The sequence below is a fragment of the Monodon monoceros genome, unplaced genomic scaffold (genome assembly GCF_005190385.1).
Source record: "Monodon monoceros isolate NGI ecotype Baffin Bay Population unplaced genomic scaffold, NGI_Narwhal_1 Super_Scaffold_15, whole genome shotgun sequence".
Taxonomy (NCBI): domain Eukaryota; kingdom Metazoa; phylum Chordata; class Mammalia; order Artiodactyla; family Monodontidae; genus Monodon; species Monodon monoceros.
In genome coordinates, this window is record NW_021703771.1 from 8,456,811 (window position 1) to 8,481,943 (window position 25,133).

General features: G+C 37.1%; 1 protein-coding gene across 5 annotated transcripts in view; it reads left to right on the forward strand.

Annotated features, from left to right (window-relative positions):
• LOC114895931 (regulating synaptic membrane exocytosis protein 1-like) overlaps nucleotides 1-25,133 on the forward strand; it is a 279,515-nt gene that overhangs the window by 152,090 nt on the left and 102,292 nt on the right. For 3 of the 5 annotated variants that reach the window (XM_029223557.1, XM_029223558.1, XM_029223559.1), the window contains 3 exons: nucleotides 4,394-4,465; nucleotides 11,862-11,974; nucleotides 15,922-15,951. In XM_029223557.1, the coding sequence (XP_029079390.1) occupies nucleotides 4,394-4,465; nucleotides 11,862-11,974; nucleotides 15,922-15,951 (215 nt within the window). Of the gene's footprint in view, nucleotides 1-4,393; nucleotides 4,466-11,861; nucleotides 11,975-15,918; nucleotides 15,952-19,055; nucleotides 19,144-25,133 lie in introns of those variants that run through there. The other 2 variants (XM_029223562.1, XM_029223560.1) reach the window with 2 other exon arrangements.

The following is a 25,133-nucleotide window of genomic DNA, read 5'->3' on the forward strand; positions in this document are numbered from 1 at the left end:
AGACCCATATTCCCTTGGACAAGTCACTTAACCTTCCTGGAACTTATTTTCCTCATCTGTAGATTTAGGTGGTTGTAGATGGACTAGCTGAATTCTGATGGCCCTCAAGACGCTAAAACTGAGTCCATGCTGCCTGGTTGCATCATGATGAACATGTGTTGGGCCAGTAATGATGACTGACACCTCATTATGCATAAGGCAGTAACCAGAGGGCGTTTCTTATTTATGGTATCTTAGGCTTTACCAAAGACCAGAAAACAATGCCAAGTTTTATGTCTAAATTTATTTGATTTGATGTAAGCTGAACTGTATAACCCTGATTAGGTTTTTACTTGTCGTAACCTTTTAGATTCTCAAATTCCAGTAGAATACTCAAAATATTACTTTTTTAACCACCTAGCCAACATATATTTATTGAGAAGCTACTATGTCCTGGGTGTTGATGTTACAGTAATAACCCAAACACAATTCCTGCCCATGAGGAACTTAGGAAAGAATAGTGTAAGGGAGAAGGTAGTTCCTTTCACTGTGATCCATTTTATGATCACATGAGCAATAGTTTCAGGGAAATAGTACAAGAATATAAATTGATGGTTTTAACCTCTCCTGTTTACGTATCATAAGACCCTATTCCAAGAAATAGCTGTGTTTAAACATACAATATATTCATAGCTATAACTTAGGATTTGGGGTAGAAAAGACAGTAGGATTTTCTGTTTTCTTCTCTATTCTTGCTTTACACTGAATTATTACAATCAAGTGAATGTCATTTTAACTCAACTTGAGGATTCTTTTAAGTGGTTAGAAGAATTATAAAGACATGCCCTTTGTAGAAAACTTTAGAAGAATCTTCAGTAAAGTACGTTTCTGTGGCATTTGAAGAGGGAAAAAAAGGGCATCCATGAGTTAAACACTAGAACAAGGACAAAAGTTAGATGCGTGAACCTCTGCATGAATATTTGTCATCCAGTTATGGGACATTGAGTTTGATACTCTTACACATGAATAAGAGTCTTTATCTTCAAGAAACAAGTATATATTATTATCATTTTAAATAATACTTTTATAGCATTGATCTCTTCCTATTTTAAGTAATGCTAAAAGCGCTACAAATCCTTGTTCTATGTAATACTGCAAAAAACTACAAATACTACCCTACAAATACTGAGTAATACTGAAATATTTAGAGTTAGCAAATCTATAAGGTGATAGTGTTATTATTGCCATTTTGCAGGTGGAAAAAACTGAGGCCCAGAGAGGCTAAGTAACTTGACTAAAATCATCCAGCTGGTCAGAAACAGAGTAGAGATCAAACCCAGTTTGGCTCTAGAGTCCGTGCTTTTAGCTACTATGATCCAGTGTCATTTATGCCACAGATGCAACGCGTTCATGGACATTGAGATTATAGACTCTTAGTTTGACATGTAAGAACCACGTGAGTGAGAGCAAATGACTTAACCCCTCTAAGCCTCAATCTCTTTATTCTCATAAAGGCTGAAAGCTTAGTACCTCCTTGTTGGATTGGTGAGCTTAGATGAGATAATGCAGCAAGTTCTTAGTAAATATTAGACACTGTTAGTATCGTCATGGTTGTCATTGTCACCATCACCAGGTACTGTGATGATCAGCCTTGCATCCAAACCCATTAAGTTTAGGGATGAGAAGCGGAAGAGATGAAAGTTTTATAGAAGAAATAAGACCTCGGTTGGGTCTAGACAGACTCATAGAAATTACTAGGGATAGGAGAAAAGCAGAGAAGTTCTAAAAGATTCTTGTCGCCTTTCTGCTACAGGAAGGTAGAAAGTTGGTACAAAGGCCTGCAGGTGCTTCCCGTGCCAGCCCTCCACCCACGAACCCTTCTCTCTCAACACTTTCCTTCCTGGTCCACTTACTGTCGCCTGAACATTCCAGAGCATCTCCCTTCAAACTGCAATCCACACCTGTCCCCAGGCACCATCCATCCCCACATCTCTGAACCCCCTTGCCCTGGTTGACTGTTCATCATTGCTGTTGTTAGCACTGATCCCCTTCTGACATGTTATACAATTTACTTGTTTGAGGGTTTTTTTGTTTCTGTTTCTGTCTTTGCTTATGGTTTGTCTTCTACCACTAGAACACGAATTGCTTGAAGGCAGAAATTTTGTCTGCTTTGTTCACAGACATATTCCAAGCAGCTAGAGCAGTGCCTGACATATATACACATGCAACAGATATTTGTCAGCGAGTGAGTGAGTGGGTGAAAACCCTTCGTGACCGTGAGCTTCATGAGTTGACCTTAAACTCTGGGTTCTCACTTGACTCTCACTCTTCTGAGAGGGGACGAGGGACTCTGGCTCTCCCGGTTCCTGGGCACTCCTGGGGCCAAGCATACATTTCCCCAGATGATATAGGACGTTTAATTTCGAGCTCAGGCCCCGGGGTCTGCAGACTTTCTTCCTCTTCCTCTGCCATCACCCCGCCGCGAGCACCTGCTCTGCACCTGCTCGCTTCCCTTTGATTCAGGAGCAGCTTCTCTTCCCCACGAGCTCCACGTTGAGTGCAGGCAAGTGCTCAGGACCTCTCTGCTCCCCTGCATCCTGCGGTCCCCTCTCCCGACCACACGATCATCAAGGTAGCTAAAAGCTACCCCCTAGTGTCGGAGGAGCACCTCCATGCCCCAGCCTGTGCCTGGTGTTGTGGTCTCTTCCCTCTGTGAACAAGGGTGCACCCAGCGGGCAGGCGTCAGAGTCAACCCCTGCACCCTCTTTGCTGGACAGTGTGTGACAGAAGCAGTTCAGGAGCCGGACTTAGCTTCTAGCCGCGGCTCTGCCACCGGCCATGTGGCCTGTCCCGAGCCTGTCTCCTCATCTGTGAGGTGAACCCCTTCCCGAAGGATCATCGTGACAATAAATAAGGCGGTGCCTCCCTCAGTCCTGGCCCAGAGTTTTCCTGGGGAATAGACTGATTTCCAACTAGTCAAGGGACGTGGTAAGGAGAGATGCCCCTCCTCTGTCACATCCCTTTTGCCACCTCAGAAGCGAGATGTCAGAGTCATGAAAGTCTCAAGGATACACAGCTGGAACCCGAATTCTAAACCCAGATTCTGAGTTTGAGGGCAAACTCATGTGAGCCGAGCAAGTGGCAGCAGGGAGAGAGGAGGGGCGGGACGAGCATCACCAGAAGCGCACGCCCCCTATATGTGGACCTGGCACTTTGATGTGCATCCCTGTGCCTGGACCTATGCTGGATTTCAGAGCATCTGGCCTTAATAAGTAAAAGGAGTAGAGATAAGAGACTAGATCTTGAAGTTTCTCATCACAAGAAAAGAAAATTTCTAGCTAGTGGTGGTGGGTGTTGACTAGGCTTATTGCAGTGGTCATTTTGTCATATTCACAAATATTGAATAATTATGTCAAACACCTGAAACTAGTACGATGTTACACGTTAATAATATCTCCAAACAAGACAGTTTTCTCCTTAACATTGTTGGAAGGAAGGGATAGCAGGAAATAAAAATAAGGATAAATTGTAGACAATCAATTATCAAGATAAACTATAATGTTTTTTATGGTTTCTCTGTTTTGTTTTAAAGAAGTGAGTTTCTTGACCACAATATTTTGTTTTTCTTTCAAATATATTGTAGTCCAGACACATTTTAGGTTGAATAGACATATGTAAGCTGCCTTGGGGAAATAAACTCTATGTATAAGCATTATCTCTATAGGAAAATGCATTTCGGGTTTCAAATGTTCGATGTACATACCTACTTTTAGAACATAGAGTAAATCAGGAACTTTATTAGTTCTTTGACTTGTGACGTATGATTAGGTTTTTTAAATGCTACATGATTGCAAAAGTATCTTTATGACAATTTTTAAAGTCATTTGAATAGTTGATTTTTAAATACTTTTATTTATGTCAAACACGTTTCCCTAGAGCATTTTTCTTCTCTTTTCTTCATAATTTTGGGGGAGAAAAAAAGCAAAAGAGAACATCTTTGTAGCCCCAAGTTTCAACCTGTCAGAGTGGAGGACACTTCCCCCGTGTGTGGTCTTTCAGCACCTAAACCACAACTGTCATCACGTTTCTCATCACTGCGTTTCACCGTTGAGTTTGTTTCTTCCTCAGGAAGGCACAGTTGCCAGCAGGAACCCCCATGACATCAAGACTGTAGACTTAACACATCTACACTGATGGGGTGTCAGCTTCTGTGTCTCCTGTTGGGAAACTTGTGTCTTCCACACAGTACCAGTTCTGGGTTTTATTTTCATTTTATTTTAAAAAGTACGGGCTGACAAAACCATTTAGGTAAAATAGTTGCCATTTTTCGTGTCTATTGTTTTTATCATTGTATGAGATGACCGTAGCTTGATTCATCATATATTTTGTATTTCTTTAACATTTCATTCCACAGGCACTCCAGAAAGTCTGAAAGATCTAGCACCCAAAAACAGACTAGGAAAGGCACTGCCTCTGATGCAGAAAGGTAGGCTTGGTGTTGTGCTGTACGACACCTTCTGTTTCACTAAGATGTTCTGGGGCGCCTTCTCTATCATTTGACATGTGCTTAAACACAATTGTGATGCTTAAAGACATTCGTGTAAAGAAATCTCCTATACTGGAATAGCCTCATTCAAAAAATGAGATGGGTAATTTGAAGGCAGCCCTGAAGTCTTAGGGCTTAAGAAAAATCTCATGCATTTCTCTTAGTGATCATTCCGATTACTAAAGAGGATTAAATCCAGTGCATTCCTATATACATATTAAGACATCAGTATTTAGTTTCTGAAATCATTGAAATGTTACCAATGAATGTATTACCTGAAATATGCAAATATTTTGAGCGTCTGTTATTTATCTGAATGACGCCAACTTCTTAAATATCTCCTCTACGAATGGATAATCTAAGAGTCTACTTGTAATTACAACCTAAGATATTTGCTGAGTTAATATAGAAATTAAGGGATTACTGATCTTTTGTTTGCAATTCATTCATTGCCACAAATTTTTAAAATACTTTTAGGTACAGATTTTTTACGTAGCTGTAAAAAAAAACCAAACAAAACAAACACCAAAAAATCCAATTAACGTATATCCACTCATCCAACCAGTATTGAGAGCATGCAGGGTGATATAGTTGTAAGTGAATGCGTTCCTTCGAGTGTCACTGCTGCCGTAGAGGTGTGCACAAGGTACAGTGAGAACACAGGGAAAAGAGGTGGCTGCAATGAGATTAGGAAATAGGTCATAAACAGGTGGCACTTGAGCTAACCCAGGTGTATGAAAGTACATGTGAAGAGCAGCGTGTTCTGTGAGAAGGGAACAGTATTAGAGAACACTGAGCCTTGACATATCCTCTTGAGTTTGGGGAAACCATGCCCATTTGGGGAGGGAAAATAGGATTCCTATCAGGAGTTGGGAGAGAAGGCTGAAAACAAAACGGGAGAAATCCTTAGAGGTTGTTATAAATGACCTCATGCGCCATGGTGTAGAATTTCAACTTCTACCTTATTCATCCATGAGCCACGGACAGGCTTTAAACGTGAGAAGTAAATGATTAGTTTTGAGTTCCAGAATTACAGATCACTTTAACAACACTTTGGAAGGTGAATTGAAGAACCCAGGTGTAGATGCAAGACACCAGCTAGGCTGTTACAATAGGCTTGGTTGAGAGGGAGTCTGTACGCTTCAGTGATCCACGCAGTTAACGAATATGTACACCACTGTGTGTTAATTTCAAGGAATAAAATAGAGAGCAGCAAAAAGGGGGGCTTCCCAGAAGACATTACCTCTGAGATGAAGTTAGAAAACTGAGTCGGTATTAGTCACATCAAGGGTTGTGTGTGAAGAGGAGATGGATTGGTTCCTGGCTAACGGTCTGTGGAGATATCAACTATTTAGGGAACTTAACTTACAGTGGAACAAGAATCCTGGGAACCAGAAAAAGTGTTGAGTAGAAATTCAGTTTTACAAGAGTTGGATGGTTGGATAGATAGACAGATACATCCAGCCATCCATCCATACATTGATGGATGGACAGATAGATACAGGTAGAGGAAAAGAGAGAGAGAGAAACAGATAGATACATGGACAGCCAGACAGATAGATAGACAGATACATCCATCCATCCATACATACATACATAGATGGACGGACAGATAGATACAGATAGAAGAAAAGAGAGAGAGACAGATAGATGGACAGACAGAAAGATAGATGGATAGATAGATAAATATTGATGCATACATACATACATGGACAGAGAAATAGATAGATAGATAGAGACTGATGGACAGATAGATAGACAAGAAGAAAGTAATGAAACAATACTGATTATGTCACTGTATATATATTCTTTACTCTCAGCCCAGCTAATAGCAGTCTCTTTACCAGCATGTAAATGATTTTAAATCTTCAGCCATCATTCACAGCCCCCCGAGTCACATGCACACACAATTCCAATTATTTTGACAAGATTGAAATTTTTCCTCAAAGTTTCATATTCTTTATATTCCATTCAGGCTTCTTTCATTCATTTAACAATTACTAGTCGAGTGACTACTGTGTGCAGTTTTACAGTTTCAGTGAACAATTATTATTACAATAAGATACTGTTCTACAAAACGTTAGATGATTCTAGAGTCCACTGCCCATGCCTACCTGAGCATCTGCCGTACAACACTGAACACGTCTGTAAGCACAAATCTTCCTTCCAGTAGGAACAGCAGGGATTCAGCCGACTCCTAGTGCCAAATGTTTGCTTAAGGACCCTATTCGTATTCCTCTTACCGTTACTTACTTTGCTGTAGGTTTGATATAGAAAACTCAAAGCTCTCAGGTATGCGGATTTGTTTGATTATAATTAAAGCTCTTTGTTGATTTTTATTAGAGTGTAAATCACATGCCTGGCGTTTGAGTGAATTGTTGAATAGCTGGTTACAAAAGAAGAATTGGCCTAGGTTTACATTAGCTCTCATTTCTTTAGAAGATACCTTGAGTTGACCTGTAGCTACAGATGAATTGAGACCAGAGTATGAATGCTCAGATGCTGATTCTTGGCCTTCGGGAGTTGACTGCTTCCCCAGAGGAGCCCCAGCACACAGACACACCTTGGCCTCTGGCAGAATTTGCTCTGATGATCATACTTTTTGAAGGTCCTTGGTTTGGCCTCAAAATTTTTGACCTTTTGAGAAACAGACTTGTAAGAAAATATTTTGAAAGATATGGTAACCAGTTCTAGATAGAAGAAAGGCAGAACCTACTTCTGACTTGGGTGCCTCACCGTTGCAATAGAGCTTCAGACCCTCTGAAGAAGCTCCTTAGTAAATAAAAGTGTAACTTTTCACCCTCATGTGAGTTGAGCTTTGTGGATTGCTGGAACCACTGCACGCCCTGTTCTGGGGTCTTTTCTTCTTGTGGAACTTGCTCTCTGCATCCTAATTGGGGGGTGGGGGGTAACAACTGGTATTTAGAATTGCTTGCCTATGCATTTTATGTTGTGCTGACACTCTGGAAAAAGGTCCGTGTAAGCCTGAAGTGGCCATGACGGGAGGAACCATGGTGACCTTAAATACCACATGCATGTCTATCCTTTAACAAGTAATTAAAAAAAAAAAAAAGAACTCTATTTTTAAGCTGCAATAGAAGCAATTCACTGCACGTCTGCATGCAGCAACAGAAATGTCTAACAACCTAAATGTGTTTTACTTAAGTTCAAGTCACAACACCTAAGACTTCAGGTGAAGAGAGAAGGCGTAGGTTGAACTCAGCGGTAAATATTTAGCAATGGGTTTGGAGATGGTGAACTGGAGTCATAGGTTGGAATTCATACTTTGCTCTTGAACCCTCATTATTTTTGTTTCAAAAATATATTATGTATAGACATAAAAAGCAGAGTAGATATTCAATTAAATACCATTTTCTGTATATTTTGTTCCTATAAACTCTCAAAAACCGATTCTATTAAATCTTGTCAAGCAATTTGACACCTGCACATATATTTATATTTTGTTTTACAAGATTAGCAATACATCCAGGGATGTGAAATTACCATGTTTCATCTCATGATATAGAAACCAATCCTGTCTCAAAGGCAGAAACGGGAGCAGTGTTGGAGCTTCATAGACCTGCGTGGGTCCCGCCTTTATCACATTAGCTCTTTGCCCATTTGCAAGTCACTCTGTGACCCCCAGTTTTTCCATTTATAAAATAGGAACAATAGCACTTCTTAGAGCTGTTGTGAGAATGCAAAACAAAAAAGGACACGTGTGTAGGTATGTGGTATGCATGCATACACACACACGTCTAGACACGCACATACACACTAGTGGCTGGCATGTGTAGACGGCGCCATGTGGATGCCCAGTGAGAATAGCTGTTACCGTCATTCTCCTTCTCTCTCATTCACTCCCCGCTCCACTCCTTAATGTGCTGGTTTTTGATCTCTTTCCCTCCGACACCCTTACATCCTTAGCACATAACATTTCATCGAAAAGCCTGGATTCTCTCACGTTTCACTCCTGAACCTCAGCATTTCTTGAATAACCCGCCTTTCCTCTTGTCTGAAACAAACTCTACTTGTTTCCACCTTCTCTTTCTCCAAAGCCTTGCTCGTCTCTCTCCAGCCTCTGCATTTTCACTTTCTTCCGTTTCCCCTCCTGTGATCCAGCCCTGCTGCCACCTTCCTTGGTTTTCCTCAGACAGAGTGGTTTCTTTGTCCCCCCTTGGGTCCACGCTTTCATATTGGTCATCGTTTGGCTGGTGGCAGGAACTGTTTTGTTATTGAGGGACTCTTAGCTTGTGTCAAAAGAGAAACAGCCCTGGGGCAAAATGATTAACCCCCAACAGGATGCACTGTTCTCGGCCCTGCAAGCTCATGGCTTGGGAAGATCTGTGTAACATTCATCTAGAAAGCCACTTATTTGCCTTTCAAATTGCTTTTTATATTTGTTCCATTTAGTTTGGGGCCACATAAGGCCCCCCTAAATTATTCACATTTCAAGTTGCAATTAAGAAGTCCTTTTAGTGCTTATGAATTGCATTAAGAAATGAAGCAAGATTTTAGTGACATTGCAAGATCCATGAATTTTCTCAGGACTAGGGTAAAAACTGTACTATCCAACTTTCAAAGCAAGTATTTTGAAGTGTATTTTGTACAAGGAGTGCTGAAGTTTATTCTCATGATAATGGCTTTTAAAGAGTAATAGATAGAAACTCATTATTTATCGTTGGAAAGGACTTGATCACACCTTGGTCCTTCCCACATAAATTAATTCTGTAGAGTTGAGTTCATGTGAGAAGGCAATCCAGATGGAATGAACAGTTTTAATATGTGTTGTCAGTCCTTTCTTCTATTAATTTTGAAATCGAAGTGACCGTCCAGGTTTCGGGATCTGCCTTAGGGGCTGATAAAGCATTAATCCAGAGCTCGATAAAATAAAATGCACATTAAAGACCTAAGCTGTACCTTTTTATGCTCTAAAATATGACATTTTCCCATTTTATTGTTTGGAAATAGAGGAGATATCCTGAATCAAAATAATTATACCTGTGAAAATCATTCTACTTGAGAAAAATTGTCAATCTGTATACAAGTTGAATAAATCACTCAATAATTAATGTACTTCCTGTGATCAGTATGGATTCTTGACTCTCACACACTTTAAATTACTTAATCGAATTTTATAGCATTGTTTTCAAAAGGATGAAGTGTTATTTCTTGGCTTCTGTCACTATGAAAAGTAATACAGATTAGGTATTTTAAATGTGCATTTTATTTAAAATACGTACTGAAAATGATGAAAAAAGCAAAAACATGTGTCTGCTTTAAACAAGCATATATATATATATATATATATACATATATATATATACATACCTATATATAGTCACATATAAAAATCAGTTTTTAATTATTGGTCCTTAATTCGGAAATTGGCTTCATAATAATTTTGAACACTATATTAAGATAGCTGTCAATGTATGGACAAATATCTTTTCAGCTACTTTTATACATCAGAGGACATATTTTTATCCATATATCAGCCATCTGCATTTAGTCAGTTCAAAAATGAAGCATTCCCCATCTTACTTCATCATTTTAATTTGTTGGTCTACTTAAATCAACCTTAGAAGACAGCTTCCCTTTGCTACCTATTTGGTATGGACTTCCCTGTTGCAGAGATAAATTATGAACATTGTAAAAGTACACACAGAACTTACCAGTGCATTGCTTCTTCTGGAAGGCAAGTGCTTGAAGTGTCCCTGAGTTCACTGTCCTGACTGTGTTCACTCATTCAAATCCAGATCTCTCTACTGAGCTCTTGCTCTCTGTGCTGCTGTGTTCTAGGCACCAGAGATACAGCTCAGTAAGAAACAAGAGACAGAAGTCTTTGCCCCTGTGGGACTTGAGAGGCTTGTTACACTGGAGGAGTCCAGACAGGCCCACTCAGAACCACCAGGCGTGCACGTTCGCGATAATGCATCAGTTTGATGTGAGGTCCATTTCAGTAACTGTGTGATGGGTTTGCTCCTGGGTTTTAAAATCACTGTCTTGTAAGAGTAACCAGGTTTTCCTTGGACAGATGTGCTGGTATCAAAGTGGATGTGACCTGCTGACTGAAGATCTTTTCTGACCCTAATGTTTTAGGGTTCTCCCACCATGTCTTTCTAGAAGGGGATACGCAGCCCCGAGAGCGACTGATCAGCTAGTCCTTAGGGGAAAACATCCCGCTCGCTCCCGCTCGAGTGAGCACCCTAGTGTCAGAACACTGTGTTCTATGCACCACCTTGCCCCCGGAGGGTCGGCGCCACCTTCTCCGCTCCTGACAAGGTCGCTATTCCGTGTCTGCCTCTGGGTCTTGGTGTGGTGTTGTACCTTCCTGAGCTCTTGACACTGTCACTCATTATGACACCATAGTTCTTAATCCTTTCTTTGTGACACTTAACCTCTCCACACCCTCCCTTACCTGCATCTACCTTCACTGTGCTGGTGGTATTCTCTTCTATACTTCCTGCCAACTAGCCATCATCAAAAATTAAATCTGCCTGTGTTATGTCCTTCCATCTGTTTGTGGCATATTCATATATATATATTTTTTTAATTATGTGAAATTCTGTATAAGAAATTACCTGGAATTAAATGTGTACTTGCTTTAAAAAGTGTAAGAGGAATTAGAAAAAAAATTGAAAACTTTCATCTTTGTTCAGTAAAAGCTGAGAGTGTTTTAAAGTTCTTCAGTTAAAAAAAAAAGTTTGAATGCCAGCAGATGGAGGTCAGCTTACTTCTGTACAATAGTGATGTATCTTCACACTTCTTAAATTTGTATTTGTAGTTTTGATCTTTTCACCAGGATAGTTCATAGCATGTGCCCAAGGTTATTTTTATAAATATCTTTTCAAATTTTTCCTATTTAAACATAAAGTGCAAGGGAATGGTAATTTATAAAAGTGTGCAGCCAGAACTATTCTTATCACTTATATGGATTTAATTGTAGCAATATAGGCAACAGCCTTTCCTAAATCATTTACCCATGTTGTTAAGATTCATAGGCTGTGAGTAGATATACTAGGTCCAGCACTACCAAAACCGGATAACTTAACAGAAAGTCACAACTTCATAGAAAGTTAATGAAAAGAAGTACGTTCCCTTCTGCCCAGTTCAGGAATTCATTCTACGGAACTCTACGTGGCAGACATTTCCCTGTCTCTTGTAGCCCCTTTTGGTAATATTCCTTTTACACACATCATAAAAAGGACTTGATTTTGCTTCCAAAGGCCCAGGTAGGGGTTTTACGTCTGTTTTAAGAGGAACAGTAGGAAGGAAGAGATCCTTGTCAGGCCCTTTGGGATTTCATCGTTTGCCCTGCTTCTTCTCCCCACAGAGTGCACCGGCAGGCCAGCCCGACGCGGTCCCCGCCCGCAGACACAGCCTTTGGCAGCCCTCGGGGCAGGCAGCTCCCACAAGTGCCAGGGAGGAGCGGCAGTGCAGAACAAGGTATCCATAGAGAGAGCACTGACAAAAATCTCGGATTTGAGAGCCACCTCTTTTTATACTCCTTCTATTGAAAGAATAGTATCTTGATGATACGTAGTGTGATAAATCCTAAGAAGTCAAGTGTCTTAGAGTTTTATTCCCGGCGCCAAGTTATAACAGTTCGTGGCCTATGTGCTGTTTTTGCTGAGTGAGTGAATGAATGAATTTTAGATGGTCAATTAAAAGAACAGACTGAGCCCTAGAGATACCTTTTCCAAAGGTGCAAAGGAAGAAAATAAAACTAAAAACCTCAGTACCATGTGGTATTTTATGTGTTAAAGGAAGACGTTTTTAACCTTGTTTTAAAAATATTTTTAAATGAGGCAATCGTATTGAAGGCTTTGCTAGTGTTTTTTTTTTAATTTACCTGCAATACCTTGTATTTTTTATAGAAATTTGATGGTGAAAAACTGACTTAGAACACACATTTGAGTGTTTTTTAACAGTTAACATCACTTAAATTTCCCTTATTTTAAGCATGTACACATTGTGTTTTATCTTCCTAGAAAGAGAGATGTTGGGGGGTGGGCAGGTTTTAGTGGAAATTAAATTCACTAAGCTACCTGGCCTAAGAGGATTTAAATACCAGGTTAAAAGGGTCACTGTTTCCTTCATGTGACCCAAGGTGCTATCCCATTTCTCAGTAAGTGAAATGATTTGTTATCGGTAAATGTTATCACACAAATATTACCAGAGATTTGTTAAGCAGTTTAGTGAAATACTGTTTAATTGGGGGTTGTAACATGAATGCAGTGGACTTCTATTTAAATCATGTATTGAAACTCTTCATCCCTATGAAACAACTGAAAGGTTAACATTTTGCATATTTTTCTCAACAGTGTTGGTTGTTTCTGATGTAAAACTTGTATATTTCCTTCTGTACTGAGGGTGCTGGGTATGTGTTTTACTCACGCAAAGAGCTTTACTGAATGTATCACCGAAGTGTTAGTGGTCTAAGAAGATAAACACATTGTTTCAAAAACTGATCAGGCAGAGTTTGTACACAGAGTACTTGGTTATAGAAAAATTAGTGTAGATTTGAGAAGTATCAGTATATTGACACAAAAATGCTGCTACAATAAATTCTGGATTTGTATTATTTTTTAAAATCATATATCCTGTTGATATATCATACTTTAGTATTCAGGGCCATTATAAGGGTATTCATTTACTTAATCAGGAAAATATGAGGCTATGTGAAACTCTGACTTTCTTTTCTGAAATAACAATGAATTCTTTGGAATTCTCAGTTCATGTGTTTAACAGACTTTCTCTTATCTGGGAACATTTTGAGAAGATAATTCGTAATTAATGTTATTAAGACTGTAATTAGCAGTAGCCTAGATGAAATTGTTTTAAAATTTATTTTTTTAAATGTGGTGTTTATTTAACTTATCCATTCATGAACTCCTGTTGCACAACTAAAAGAACTACAGGTTCTAGTGTTCCGCTACAAACCCAGTGTTACTGGCCATAGTGTGCCAAAGATTGATATCCAAAAAGTCATTTGTTTCTAAAATTCTTTGCATTTCCTCCAGTTGCTAAAACACTTCCGGTTCAAAAGTATATAACGGTACTGCATATAACGCTCATATAGTGAGATTATAGTTTTATTATTCTGTAGAAATAAGAATTGCTTCTACAAAGTCAGATGGATTGTATGCTGGACTTTGGTTTTTATAAAAGCTCATGTTCTGTTGTTGATATCAGTCAACATTACTGTTTATGATATTCGTATTCACAGTTGTCTTTCAGAGAAATCACCAATTTGTAAAGATTGAATTGAGGTGGGAAGAAAGGAGTGACTGAGGATGAAATTGGTGGAGTTATTTTGATAGTTAATATCACAAGTACATTCCTAAACACTTGCTACTTGAGGTTCCTGAAGTTTATCATCTTAAGAGTCATATAGATACAACCTTTAAAAAATATGACAACAAACATGTATTATTGTAACTATGTATTCTTCTATAATTAAAATGGCTCTGGTTTACTGTATGATAATACTATGTGCTTTGGGGTGTTTGGTAAATGATGATACTGTCCTCCTTCGTCTCATTATGGATCTGTTTCAAGCCGAACAGTTTTCATGACATCTTTGTGTGTCCTAGAATATGTTTTTAAAAGTAAACTTCTAATTTGATTCATGGATTAGACGGAATTTAGCTGTTGTCTAATCCATTTGAGATGGATTTCATTGATGTTCTTAGGGCTGTGGAATCATGTCATGTTTTTTTTTCCATATTATACGTTAAAAGTTTCTTCCGTCTGCCATGAAGACTGATGCGGAATGCAGTTTATTTGCAATCAGTGAAAGTTCTACCACACTTGACTTCTTTCCAGTTTTCTTTTATGTATATTTGTGGGTTTTTTTTTTAATTTTTAACAAAGTGTAATTTTCTTTTTTATAAAAGATAACTGAGTTGATAAGCAGTTGTTGGTTAGGAGCAAACATTTCAAATGGTTTAGATTCCTGAATAGTGATACAACTTCCTGATGAACTTATAAAATAATTTTATTCATACACAATTTCTGGTTACAATTATCTACATTATTTTGTTTAGGATCCGTAGATTGTTTGCATGCTTCTTGTTTGGTTTTTTTTTCTTGTAATTCAATTTTACTACTCTCTCCTTGTACGATAAAACAATATATATTATTTTAAAAGCTAACATATAATTTGAAAGGATACACTTACTTAATTTTTGAAAAAGTATTTTAAAGTTTCTTTTAAAAATTAGTAATGCTAGCCTATTTGCTACACGGAATCTGATTATGTTGAAGTATAGTTAGGGAAAAAGAAGAGGTGTGATAACAATGCAGATTTTGAGATAAAGTCGCTAAAAAGTAGCCTTAAAATTTAGGTAACTCAAATGGTATGTGATAATTGAGAGCAAAGACTTTCAGGAAATTCCTCTGGGTATGTTCCAATGTTGTATTACAATGTAGCCCTTAGGTAGAGTGAGACTGAAAGCAACATAATTGGTTGCATAAAAATGTATGGTTTTCTGAAACCAACCAAGTGATTTTTGTGTGTGTGTGCAACCTAGTTGCCTTTTTTAAGAGGATGTATTTAAAGATCATTCATAAACTATAAACTAACACTTGATGTGCCAGTTATGTTTTATGTGTTCTGTTATTAATTCTGCTACCTAGAACTAATGGCACTCCCCTTCAAAATATCTAGATAGGCCATTATTTCTCAGTAAATGGTGCACCAACAAGGAGGCAGAGAAAGGCTTAAGAAATGTCTGAGAAATACAGTCTGCAAAGAACAATTTCACTTTGAGATATTTTAATATAATTACAGTAATTTGAGAAGGAAGAAAGGATTACTTAAATTAAAATATATTTTTTTCCAGGTGGAAAATGTGCCAGAATATTTTCCACAGTGAAGAGAAAATGCCTACTATCTAGCAAAAACATGGAATTTATTTTTTTATTATATGCTTTTTCAAATTATCTGAAATGCTATCATTTTTGAAATGAAAATGTTAGTTATGAATGTTAAATATGCTTTTAAGTACACTTACAATAAAAAGTCACAATGGATTAAGGTTAAAATGTCTTAGTAAAGTGAGTGCTGTAATACTTTGCAATTCTTCAAAGGCAAGAAAAAAATAACACAAAATATACTTTTCAAATGCCAAGTATACAATATTAATTCCACAGTGTTTCTGTTTTTATTTAAAATCTTTAAATTGTTGCATTCATTCTTTCTTTGATTGATTTTAGTACCATATTTGAGATTTCCTCATGGTTTCTCATTGCAGTTTACCATGTCACATTATATGTTATGTATTTTTGTTATCCATGCCGTTGTGTTGATTCACATTTCCATGTCTAACTATAAATTTGCTGATTTCTTTCTTTTGTTTCCATCATTATGTGCATTTAATTCATTGAAGAACAAGAAAAATATAACTCATCCACAAAAGGTAAATATTAATGTAACTTTTTTAACAATTTAATATTGTTTCTTTTCTCTCATAGTATATGAGTTACATAACTGTATTTATTGAAATAATGAGCCAAACTATTTAACAGATAGCTTTTTCCATGCAGTGATTTGGAAGGGCATTTGGTATTAACCGTTTTGTATTGTGAGCAGTTCACATCAAAGAGGAGAAGATTAAAATTAAGAGTATTTTTGCTTCAAAATGTATTTATCCACACTGACAACTAGAAAATGATTCTCTTTGGAAAAGAATAGCATATTTATGATATGTTTTTGTTTATTTGCTTTCCCCTGCTCTCATAGATAAAGAGTTTAAGTCTTACCTTCTGTGGTGCAAAGGAATAGAAAATCCTTGGGTTTTCCTTCTAAATAGCAGCAACCTTATGGCATATTTGGCCCTCTGCAGTCATGCATCTGGGAAGTAGCTGCCGGGATGCTACTCCTCTTGGCCTCAGGAGGGTTAGAACACCCATCAGTTCTTTCTTCCTGAGGGACACAGGAGGGAAACCGTTCAGCCTGCTGTGTCGGCACCTTGCTGACCTGCCTTGTGGTCCTTTGGATCACATTTGATGTTTGGTCTTTGGACTTGAGTCCCACGTAGATGCAGACCTCCTCCGACTGTATTGGGCCAACCTATTTGGTGTTACTGTTGGCTTGATAATTAAATATTTGAATAGGAGTTTTCAGCTTAATGAAATAATATTAACAATATTAAAAAGTTATATAATGCTACATAATTTAATAAAAGTATTTACTCAATATTTATAGATTCGTGATTGAATTAATTTGTTGCCCATAGTAACCCTCAGAGTTAGTCCTGAGAGGGCCATCATCCTTATTTTGTGAAAGGTAAAACTCAGATTGAGAGACATTAAGAGACTTACCCATTCATACTGGTGATGTGACCTAGACTGCAAGCCCAGAGCTCTTACTTTGGACCTCCTTCCTCTATACTTTAGTACATTCTATTTTAATAGGCACAAATCCCAAACATATATCCCTAACTCCGAGTAGATTGAGGTATGTGTTACGTCTCTCAGTGTCATAGATTGAAAATGGGAGATAATATTCAATTACTTATATCAGTTTGAATTTATAAACATATATTTATATTCTGGCGCGTAACACATATTCTGGCAAAGTGTCTGACATACTAGGCAATAAATAGATATTAATAAAAATAAAACGTTATTCAGTGAGGTCAAGATACTTTGGTCCCTAGGTTTTACATAGATTTCTTGCTATCTTGCATTTTTAATTCAGGTATCAGAAACACAAATTTAGGTTAAGTAGTACAAAAATGGCCAATACATTGGTACTTATATTCAGAAGAATTTATTTAGATTTGCAAGATAAATTTTAGTTTGCTAAAAGCATTAAATTTTATGTTGGAGATGGGTCACGACCTCATTCATTTAGCCAAAAGGAAGAGAAATGTAATAATTCTTCATCGGGAGAGCTCTTCCTTCTATATTATTACTAGCCAAAAGCTATAATTTGCTAATCAAAACAAAACAAAATTCATGGGTTGTAGAACCTGAGGTGTATGAAGCATGCCCCTTTACAGCCTCACTACACAGCGCATCAGGTTGTTGCATTTTAACAAGGTCGCTGTGTCCTGGCTGAGATGTGTCATCACTGTACCAAGTCTGCCTTGGACACAGGGTGTGGATAAGCTTCAACGGGATGCACCCCAGGGCTGAAAACCACCAAAGAGGCGCATCCCCAAATGCCGCCGGGAAGGCAGAGAGCAGCCCAGGATGCTGTACCTTCCCCCTTGGGATTTAAGGGAGCACAGCTTAGCATGAGCTTGGGAAGCCAGGAAAAGACAGAAGCAAATTCAAGAGATTTCTTTAGAGTCAAATTTTAGACTCACCTGCCCCATAGGAAAGAAAACGTTTTGTTTTGCATAGATACCCTGCTGCTGTGAGCTGATCTTTTCTGGGGTCGCTCATATTGGAGAATTGAGTTAGGTCTTGAGTGTTCCCTGGGTGATGGGGCCTGGCCCAGCCATGCTGAGCTAACGGCACAGGCCACCGACCCCTAGGGAGAGTTGGTTTTTGATGAATTGAAGACGAACTTGTAAGATGTTCCCAGTTCGTTGAGGCTTACGAGGTTTCACAAGATGCAAGATTTTCAGCTCTGGGCGAACTGGGAAGGTTGGTGCCCCTCACTGTAGGGAACCACTATATAATTGTACAGCATGTTTTGCAAAGCATTTCCAGCGAGGTATAAAATACCATGAACATTTTTAATGGTAGATAGAATTTATAGGGCACTTCCTCTATGTCAGTGACTTGACTGAGCATGTCATGTATTCATCTCATATTTGTACAACAACCTGAGACATAACTATTCATATCCTCATTTGCCAACTGAGGAAAGCTGAAGCTTAGAGACATGCGAAACCTGGCCCTGTGTCAGTCTTCATTTGGGAAGTAGTAGGACAGGGAACTGGGCTCGAGCTTCACTCCAGAGACCTCGTTCTGAACCACTCTGATAGGCAGCCTCTCCCACATTCGGCATTGACCGAGCACCCACTGTGCATCAATACCACGTAATTACGGTAATAACCTGGGCACAGCCTTAAGGAAGGTGTGATGACTCCTTTTATAGAAAGAGGGCACAGGGGTTACGAGGTTGCCCACAGTAGCAAAGCTGCTATAGGACAGAGCTGGACAGTGACCCCATGGCCCGTGTTCTGTCCACTGCCTCATATCACTGTCACATCTTCCACTCACAGCACCGGGAGGCCTCTTCGGGGCCCTGCCTCCCCCGGTGACCTGATTTGGGGCTGCGCGTCTGAATCTTCCAATCCCTGGCGTGCTCTTCAGGTGAAGCTTGCGCCTTGAGAACAGGAAGCCAGTGTATTTGGACAAAGAGAGCACAAATTTGGGGCTGAAAAGTTAACTGAGGAAATAGAAATGTTCCTAGCAGGTTATTTACCTTTTACCTCACCCTTTTATGTTGGAAACTAATAGACCCTATCTTTTTAGGATTCACAGACTGTTTTATAGGCATATTTGAAATCATTCATTCTAAAAGTAAGCCAATTTTTCCCTCTCTGCTACATTTCTTGGACAGTTTTAAAGAGCCCATGAATGTAGTTTGGGGGCATCGAAATAATGATATAAGAAGATCAAAACAGAACCAGAAATTAAATGACTTCAAGGTGAGAAAAAATGTTATTATCATAATAAATTTCTAATTTGTATGCCTTTAAGATAGTATTTCTTAAGTGCATTAACTTTTTGCCTTTTGGAGGCAATTTGGAATCATAACAAAACACATCATACTGCCTTTTCTACAAATATGAATTCTCTTTATCACAAAAAATGTGTAATTTACACACACAGAGAATGAAAGGCAGAGTTCAAGTGACTAAACGGTTTAAACAGGAATAAAGAGCAAATAGCATCTGTTGCGTTTTGTTTTCCTGTTTTCGCTAATAAAATATATAATAATTATTGCAACCAGGCCATTTAAGTTATCTCTAGTCAACTGAATTTTTAAGCTTCTATTAAACAAATGCTCAAATAAATTACCTATATCTTCTTTTTGAAATGTTGACAAGAGCAGTTCGAATGTTAAGTCATGCAAAATGTAATTTTTATGGAACTATTAGCATGAACCTTAATTAGGTGTAATTCATATTAAAAAGTAAAAATCATTTTAATAATTTTCTGTTACATTATTTATTGTTTAAGTAGTTGCACCCTTAGTAGTATACCATGGTTATGAAACACATTATAGGAAAATATTATGTAACTTGACTTTTGCCAAAATAAGTAAACTAATTTGTATGTATATTCTTTACAGGCAGCATTTTTTTAACTGTCATTAAGTAGAAAAGGATTCCAACTTTATTCACATTTTTCTTAGATGCATACTGAGTAGGTGCATATGACCCAGGTGATTCATTTGTTGTTATTGTGTATTAAGATTTCAAGTTCCTTAACCTTCCAGGGCTTTGCTTTTCCTGAACACTTACTATGAATATTCATGAATGTTTATTCATAAATATTTAGAGCTCCATTAGTAAAAGTGTCTAATTGATCCATTTCTCTTTTTGTCACAAACCCATAACTATGGTTGTCATTCTAGCCTTCCCTTTAAACTTTAGGGACATAGTAAAGCAACCCATGTAAAACAGTTCCAAATTCTTGGTTTTGACCCTTTTTTTCCATTCCGCTGATTCAAATGTGAATATTTATAATAGTAGTAAAGACTTTTAAAACTTCAAAGTATTTAACACTTAAATCAACCAATGGTCAAATTGTCAGATATGCCCCCTTGAGGGAGAACATCGTTGCCCCTTCCTCCCTGGGGTCTGTGGGTCGTGCAGGAGAGGATGCTGAGAAAAGGCTGATATCTAGCCAGGAACAGACTCTTTGATTTTTCTCCTCTAAAGCTGTACATTTCCCCTAAATATCGTACATTTTTTTTGCAAGCTTTAAAATTTGTAAACACTTTTTACAGAAAAGAAGGGAAGAGACATTGAATTTAGAAGTTATGCCACATTGAGCCTTTCAAGATAGAGTCTGTTGCCATCAGCATAATTGGAATAATGAAAAATGATGGATAAACATATTAGAGATACAGGAGATAAACAACACGACCCCTTGGGGAGCGAGTCTGTTATTCCCTGAGAAACCTTAATTCCATGGACTACTCTGCATGCTGAGTGTGTTCTAAGCAGTGCCTCGTAAGGAGGACGGTGCTCTCCTTCAAGACGGAAATACATTTAAAAACTGTTTACTACATCTGTAACTCTGTTTCTGCTTTGTAGATAAGTTCATTTGTACCCTTTTTTTAGATTCCACATATAAGCGTTATCATGTGACATTTGACTTTCTCTGTCTGACTACTCGGGATGACAATCTCTAGGTCCATCCATGTTGCTGCATGTGGCATTATTTCAGGGAGGGATCAATTAGGAGAGTGGGATTGACATATACAAACTACTATACGTAAGATAACTAACAAAGACCTACTACTGTATAGCACAGGGAACTCTACTCAATACTCTGTAATGGCCTATATAGGAAAATAATCTAAAAAAAAAAGTGGATATACATATATGTATAACTGATTCACTTTGCTGTACACTTGAAACTAACGCAACATTGTAAATACTCCAATAAAAATTCTAAAAAATGAATCAAAACAAAAATAAAAGCAAGAGGTATGAGACTGAAAAAAATCATGTGCCTAAAACCAGAGAGATGTTACAATGTAGATTTAAACAGAAAAATTTTAAAGCCAATTTTTAATGCCTCTGTTCTGTTTAGAAACACCATGAGCAAAAGTTTTGTTTTAAAAAAAGACATTTTGTTCAAAGACATGATATAGGAAAATAATAAACAGAACAAAACATAAAACTCTTTAAAAATAAAAATTTTTAAAAATAAAAAGCTGTTTAACTCTGTGTAACACAAAAGGGCAAGGTAAAATGACAGATTTTCATCTGACTTCCTTATCTGTCCAGTATCTGATTAATATTTTCAGTGTTACTCTGGGACTTGGCAACTTTGACACTGAAAGTGAGATCTGGGTCTGGAAATCCTGAGCTTTGTTTCAGGTAGTGGAGTGAAAATCAGCTAAAGCAAGAGACAGCCTTGGGGTTTGGGCTGCAGCGAGATTTGAGTGATGATACAGACAAATTACCTATTTCCTCTATGTCAATATTCCATTTCAATTATCTATACTAAAACACAGGCTGTTTTCTTTAAAAATCCTTAAAGGCAATGTGGTTTTTCACTAAATGTGTTACTTACTTGTTGTGTTTTATGTTTCTCATACTGGATAGGTGTTATATTTTATTTTATTGTTTATGTAACTGTAGCATAATCCTTAACATTCAAGAGAATCATGCAGGGGTGCAAGGGAAACAGTTTTGCACATTTCTACCCTTGCAAATTGAAATGCATTTTATTCTAGGAAAATGACCCATTTCTGGCATTTCTGTATAGTCAAAATATTTTAAACATTTAATCTTTATTTATACATACTGTATATGTCAGGGGAAAGGAGGTGGTGTGTAAGTATTCTATCAAAGTTGCTTATTATACTCATATGACTCCAAAGATAAGGATGAACATGAAAGGACTACATTATCTTTTAACTGGAAAAAAAAAAAGATAGAAAATAACAAAATATAACCAGTAAATTTTTCCCCTTAACTTCCATGGTTTTGGTAAATTGGCAAATACAAAAAAGTAAAAATGGTGGAAATCAGTTAATTGACTACAAGAGAGTAAGTCATTGTAGTTTTCCATTTTTTGAAAATGTGAAAAAAATATCAATACCCTATTGAAATAATACAGAGTCATAGACTGCAACAGCGGGAAGTTACTCTAAGTTACTTTCTCTTCCCTTTACAAATGAAAACTCCGTAATGGACAGATTTCAGGACTGATCAAGGCCACGGTGATGGATGCTGATGCCGCTAAGGTTGTCATCTCTGGCGAACTTTCCCAGTCCTGAGTTCCGACCATTTTACTTCCATTGCTTCCAGATGTATGGAAAATGTTCACACACCTTAACAATTTGTATTCCTCTAAAGTCTAGAAAACTGTGTGTAAAGACTAGCATTGCAGTCTTGAATTTTCAAATATAAAACCATCTTTCTTTCTCTTCAGGCTGTGTATAGCTTATAATGATTACAGATTCAGTCAGCTAAATTTTTTCATCTTTTATTACTTTATAATTTTCACGTTTCCTATTATATTGTTTATTGTATTTGAGTGCCCACTAGTACTGATTTTTGACAATAAAATGCTTCGGAGAAGGGGTTTTATCTGTGCTGTCAGTAACTGAGACATTGCAAATGCTTCCTCCGTCTGTTTAATTCTACCTGACAGCTTTCAGTTGTGTAGTCATTTATCATCGCTCTTTCTGAGACACGCACTGGACCAAGGTCGGGACTTGACTGTCCAAACTCGCATTGTATCAGTAACAGCAAGGAAGCAGAGGCGTTAAGTTTTCTATCATGAAGTGTGACAGCACTTTGTAGTTAACTAGACGAGCTTAGTTATCCTGTGCAAATGTTACCATGTTTCACCTTTGACACATGAACTAGCTAACCTTGTTAGAAAATAAAATACTCATAATCTTTTTACTTCAATATATTTAATAATATAGAAATTTTCATTATTCCTATTCTCTTTTACACTATTTCACCTGGAACACTTGAAAATACAGGCTTAACAGTATATTACATGGATTATCTTTTTTGCCTATAAACACAAGCATTTGAAATTTCAAATTCATGTTAATTTCTAGATGCATAGGGAGAAATGTGAAAGATTTAAGGGCTTTGAAGAGCAGAGCATATATATTTATATATATATTTATATATTGTAAATAATTGTATTTATATAATTATAAATGTGTGAATAATATTTAAACCACATTTATGAAAATTTAACGTTTAACATAATTATCAAATTACACAGAATCATAATATTCACAATATTTTAAAGCAAGTCATGAATGTCTGCTAAGTCAAAGGAGTTTCCCAGAAAATCACATTTCTCTTTGGAAAAGGTAGTACTACAGAAATTTTTCAGTGGTGGGTTAAGGAAGATTTATTCATGATTCTTAAGCTTTCTTTTTTTTTTTTTTAAAGTCACAGGCCTCTTTAATAATCTTATGAAAGCGATAGATCTAGAAAAATGCATACAGACACAAACACAATATTTGCAAATGACTTCAGCTACTTCAGTTTCACCAAAGATCATCTATGATACTAGAATTCATAGCAAAACATGGGGCATGAAAAGAGAAGTAATTATTTTAATGTCTTTATTTTTAATAATACCTAAGACTTTCCATTAGAAAACTCTAATAAATTACTTTTAAAATTGTATTTACTTTTCTCACCTTGCATGCTGCAATCAGTTATTCTCGTTGAGTTTAGAAGACAAGAAATTATTTCATAAGTATTGTTTTAGCTTAACCTCTAAAAAAAGTTCTAGTTTTATACTTTCTTACTTGTAATGTTGAGCTGATATTTGATATATGTACATTCATTGGATAAAAATACCAGAGTTTAAAAATAACAGTGGATATAGAGTAAAGTTGATCTAAAGAAAACAGATTAAGTTCAATACATATCATTTAGGTAAATTAATATTTGCTTTTTAAAAAGCACAATTTATTCAACATCGAACACATCAGTCAGCTTGTAGAAAGCACAGTGAAAAATTCCAGTTCTTAAAAAAAAGCTTCTGTATAAAATTACAATGTTAATTACACCCTAGGGGCTAGGAGAAATGAATTATGTTACTATCACTCTATGGGCAATTATAACTGAAATAGCTGTACTATATGTAAGCTATATTTTCATTAAAAGACTAAGTGAAATTACATGATAATTATATTTGTCATAGAAAATGAGAGGGGTTATTTCACTCTCTAGTATGTAGCAGTGTTTGAAATTTAAAAAAAAAAAAAAAAAAGCCCGGAAGTCCCCGAATTTAAAATCTTTTTAAAAAGGAATAGTGACTGGCACTTTAATGGTTTTGTTGGTTTTCAATGCTAGCAGTATTCAGAATGCTCCTAAAATGTGAGTTTAATGCTAGGATTTGTGGAAGAATTAGAAAATATTTTATTTCATGTTTTAATTTTGCTATTGGTATTAAAATTGTTAATATAGAAATTTTAGGGCTTCCCTGGTGGCGCAGTGATTGAGAGTCCGCCTGCCGATGCAGGGGACACGGGTTCGTGCCCCGGTCCGGGAAGATCCCACATGCCGCGGAGCGGCTGGGCCCGTGAGCCATGGCCGCTGAGCCTGTGCATCCGTAGCCTGTGCTCTGCAACGGGAGAGGCCACAACAGTGAGAGGCCCGCATACCGCAAAAAAAAAAACAAAAAACAAAAACATGAATATAGATATTTTAAATGATCAGTAATCATTCTTTTCAAATTAAGATATTTGAGCTCTCTGAGCTGTGGTTAATTTTACTTTTAGTGAGATACTTAACAGATAATCATATTCCAAGGATTCAATTAATTTCTAATCATTACCAAATATCTATTATTCTCTCTATAAATCATGTACATTAATAATCATGTCTTCTGGTTCAAACTTGTGACAAATATTCTATTTTAACTCATAAATTTTTCTTACTATTTAGATTGACACACCCATAATCCAGTA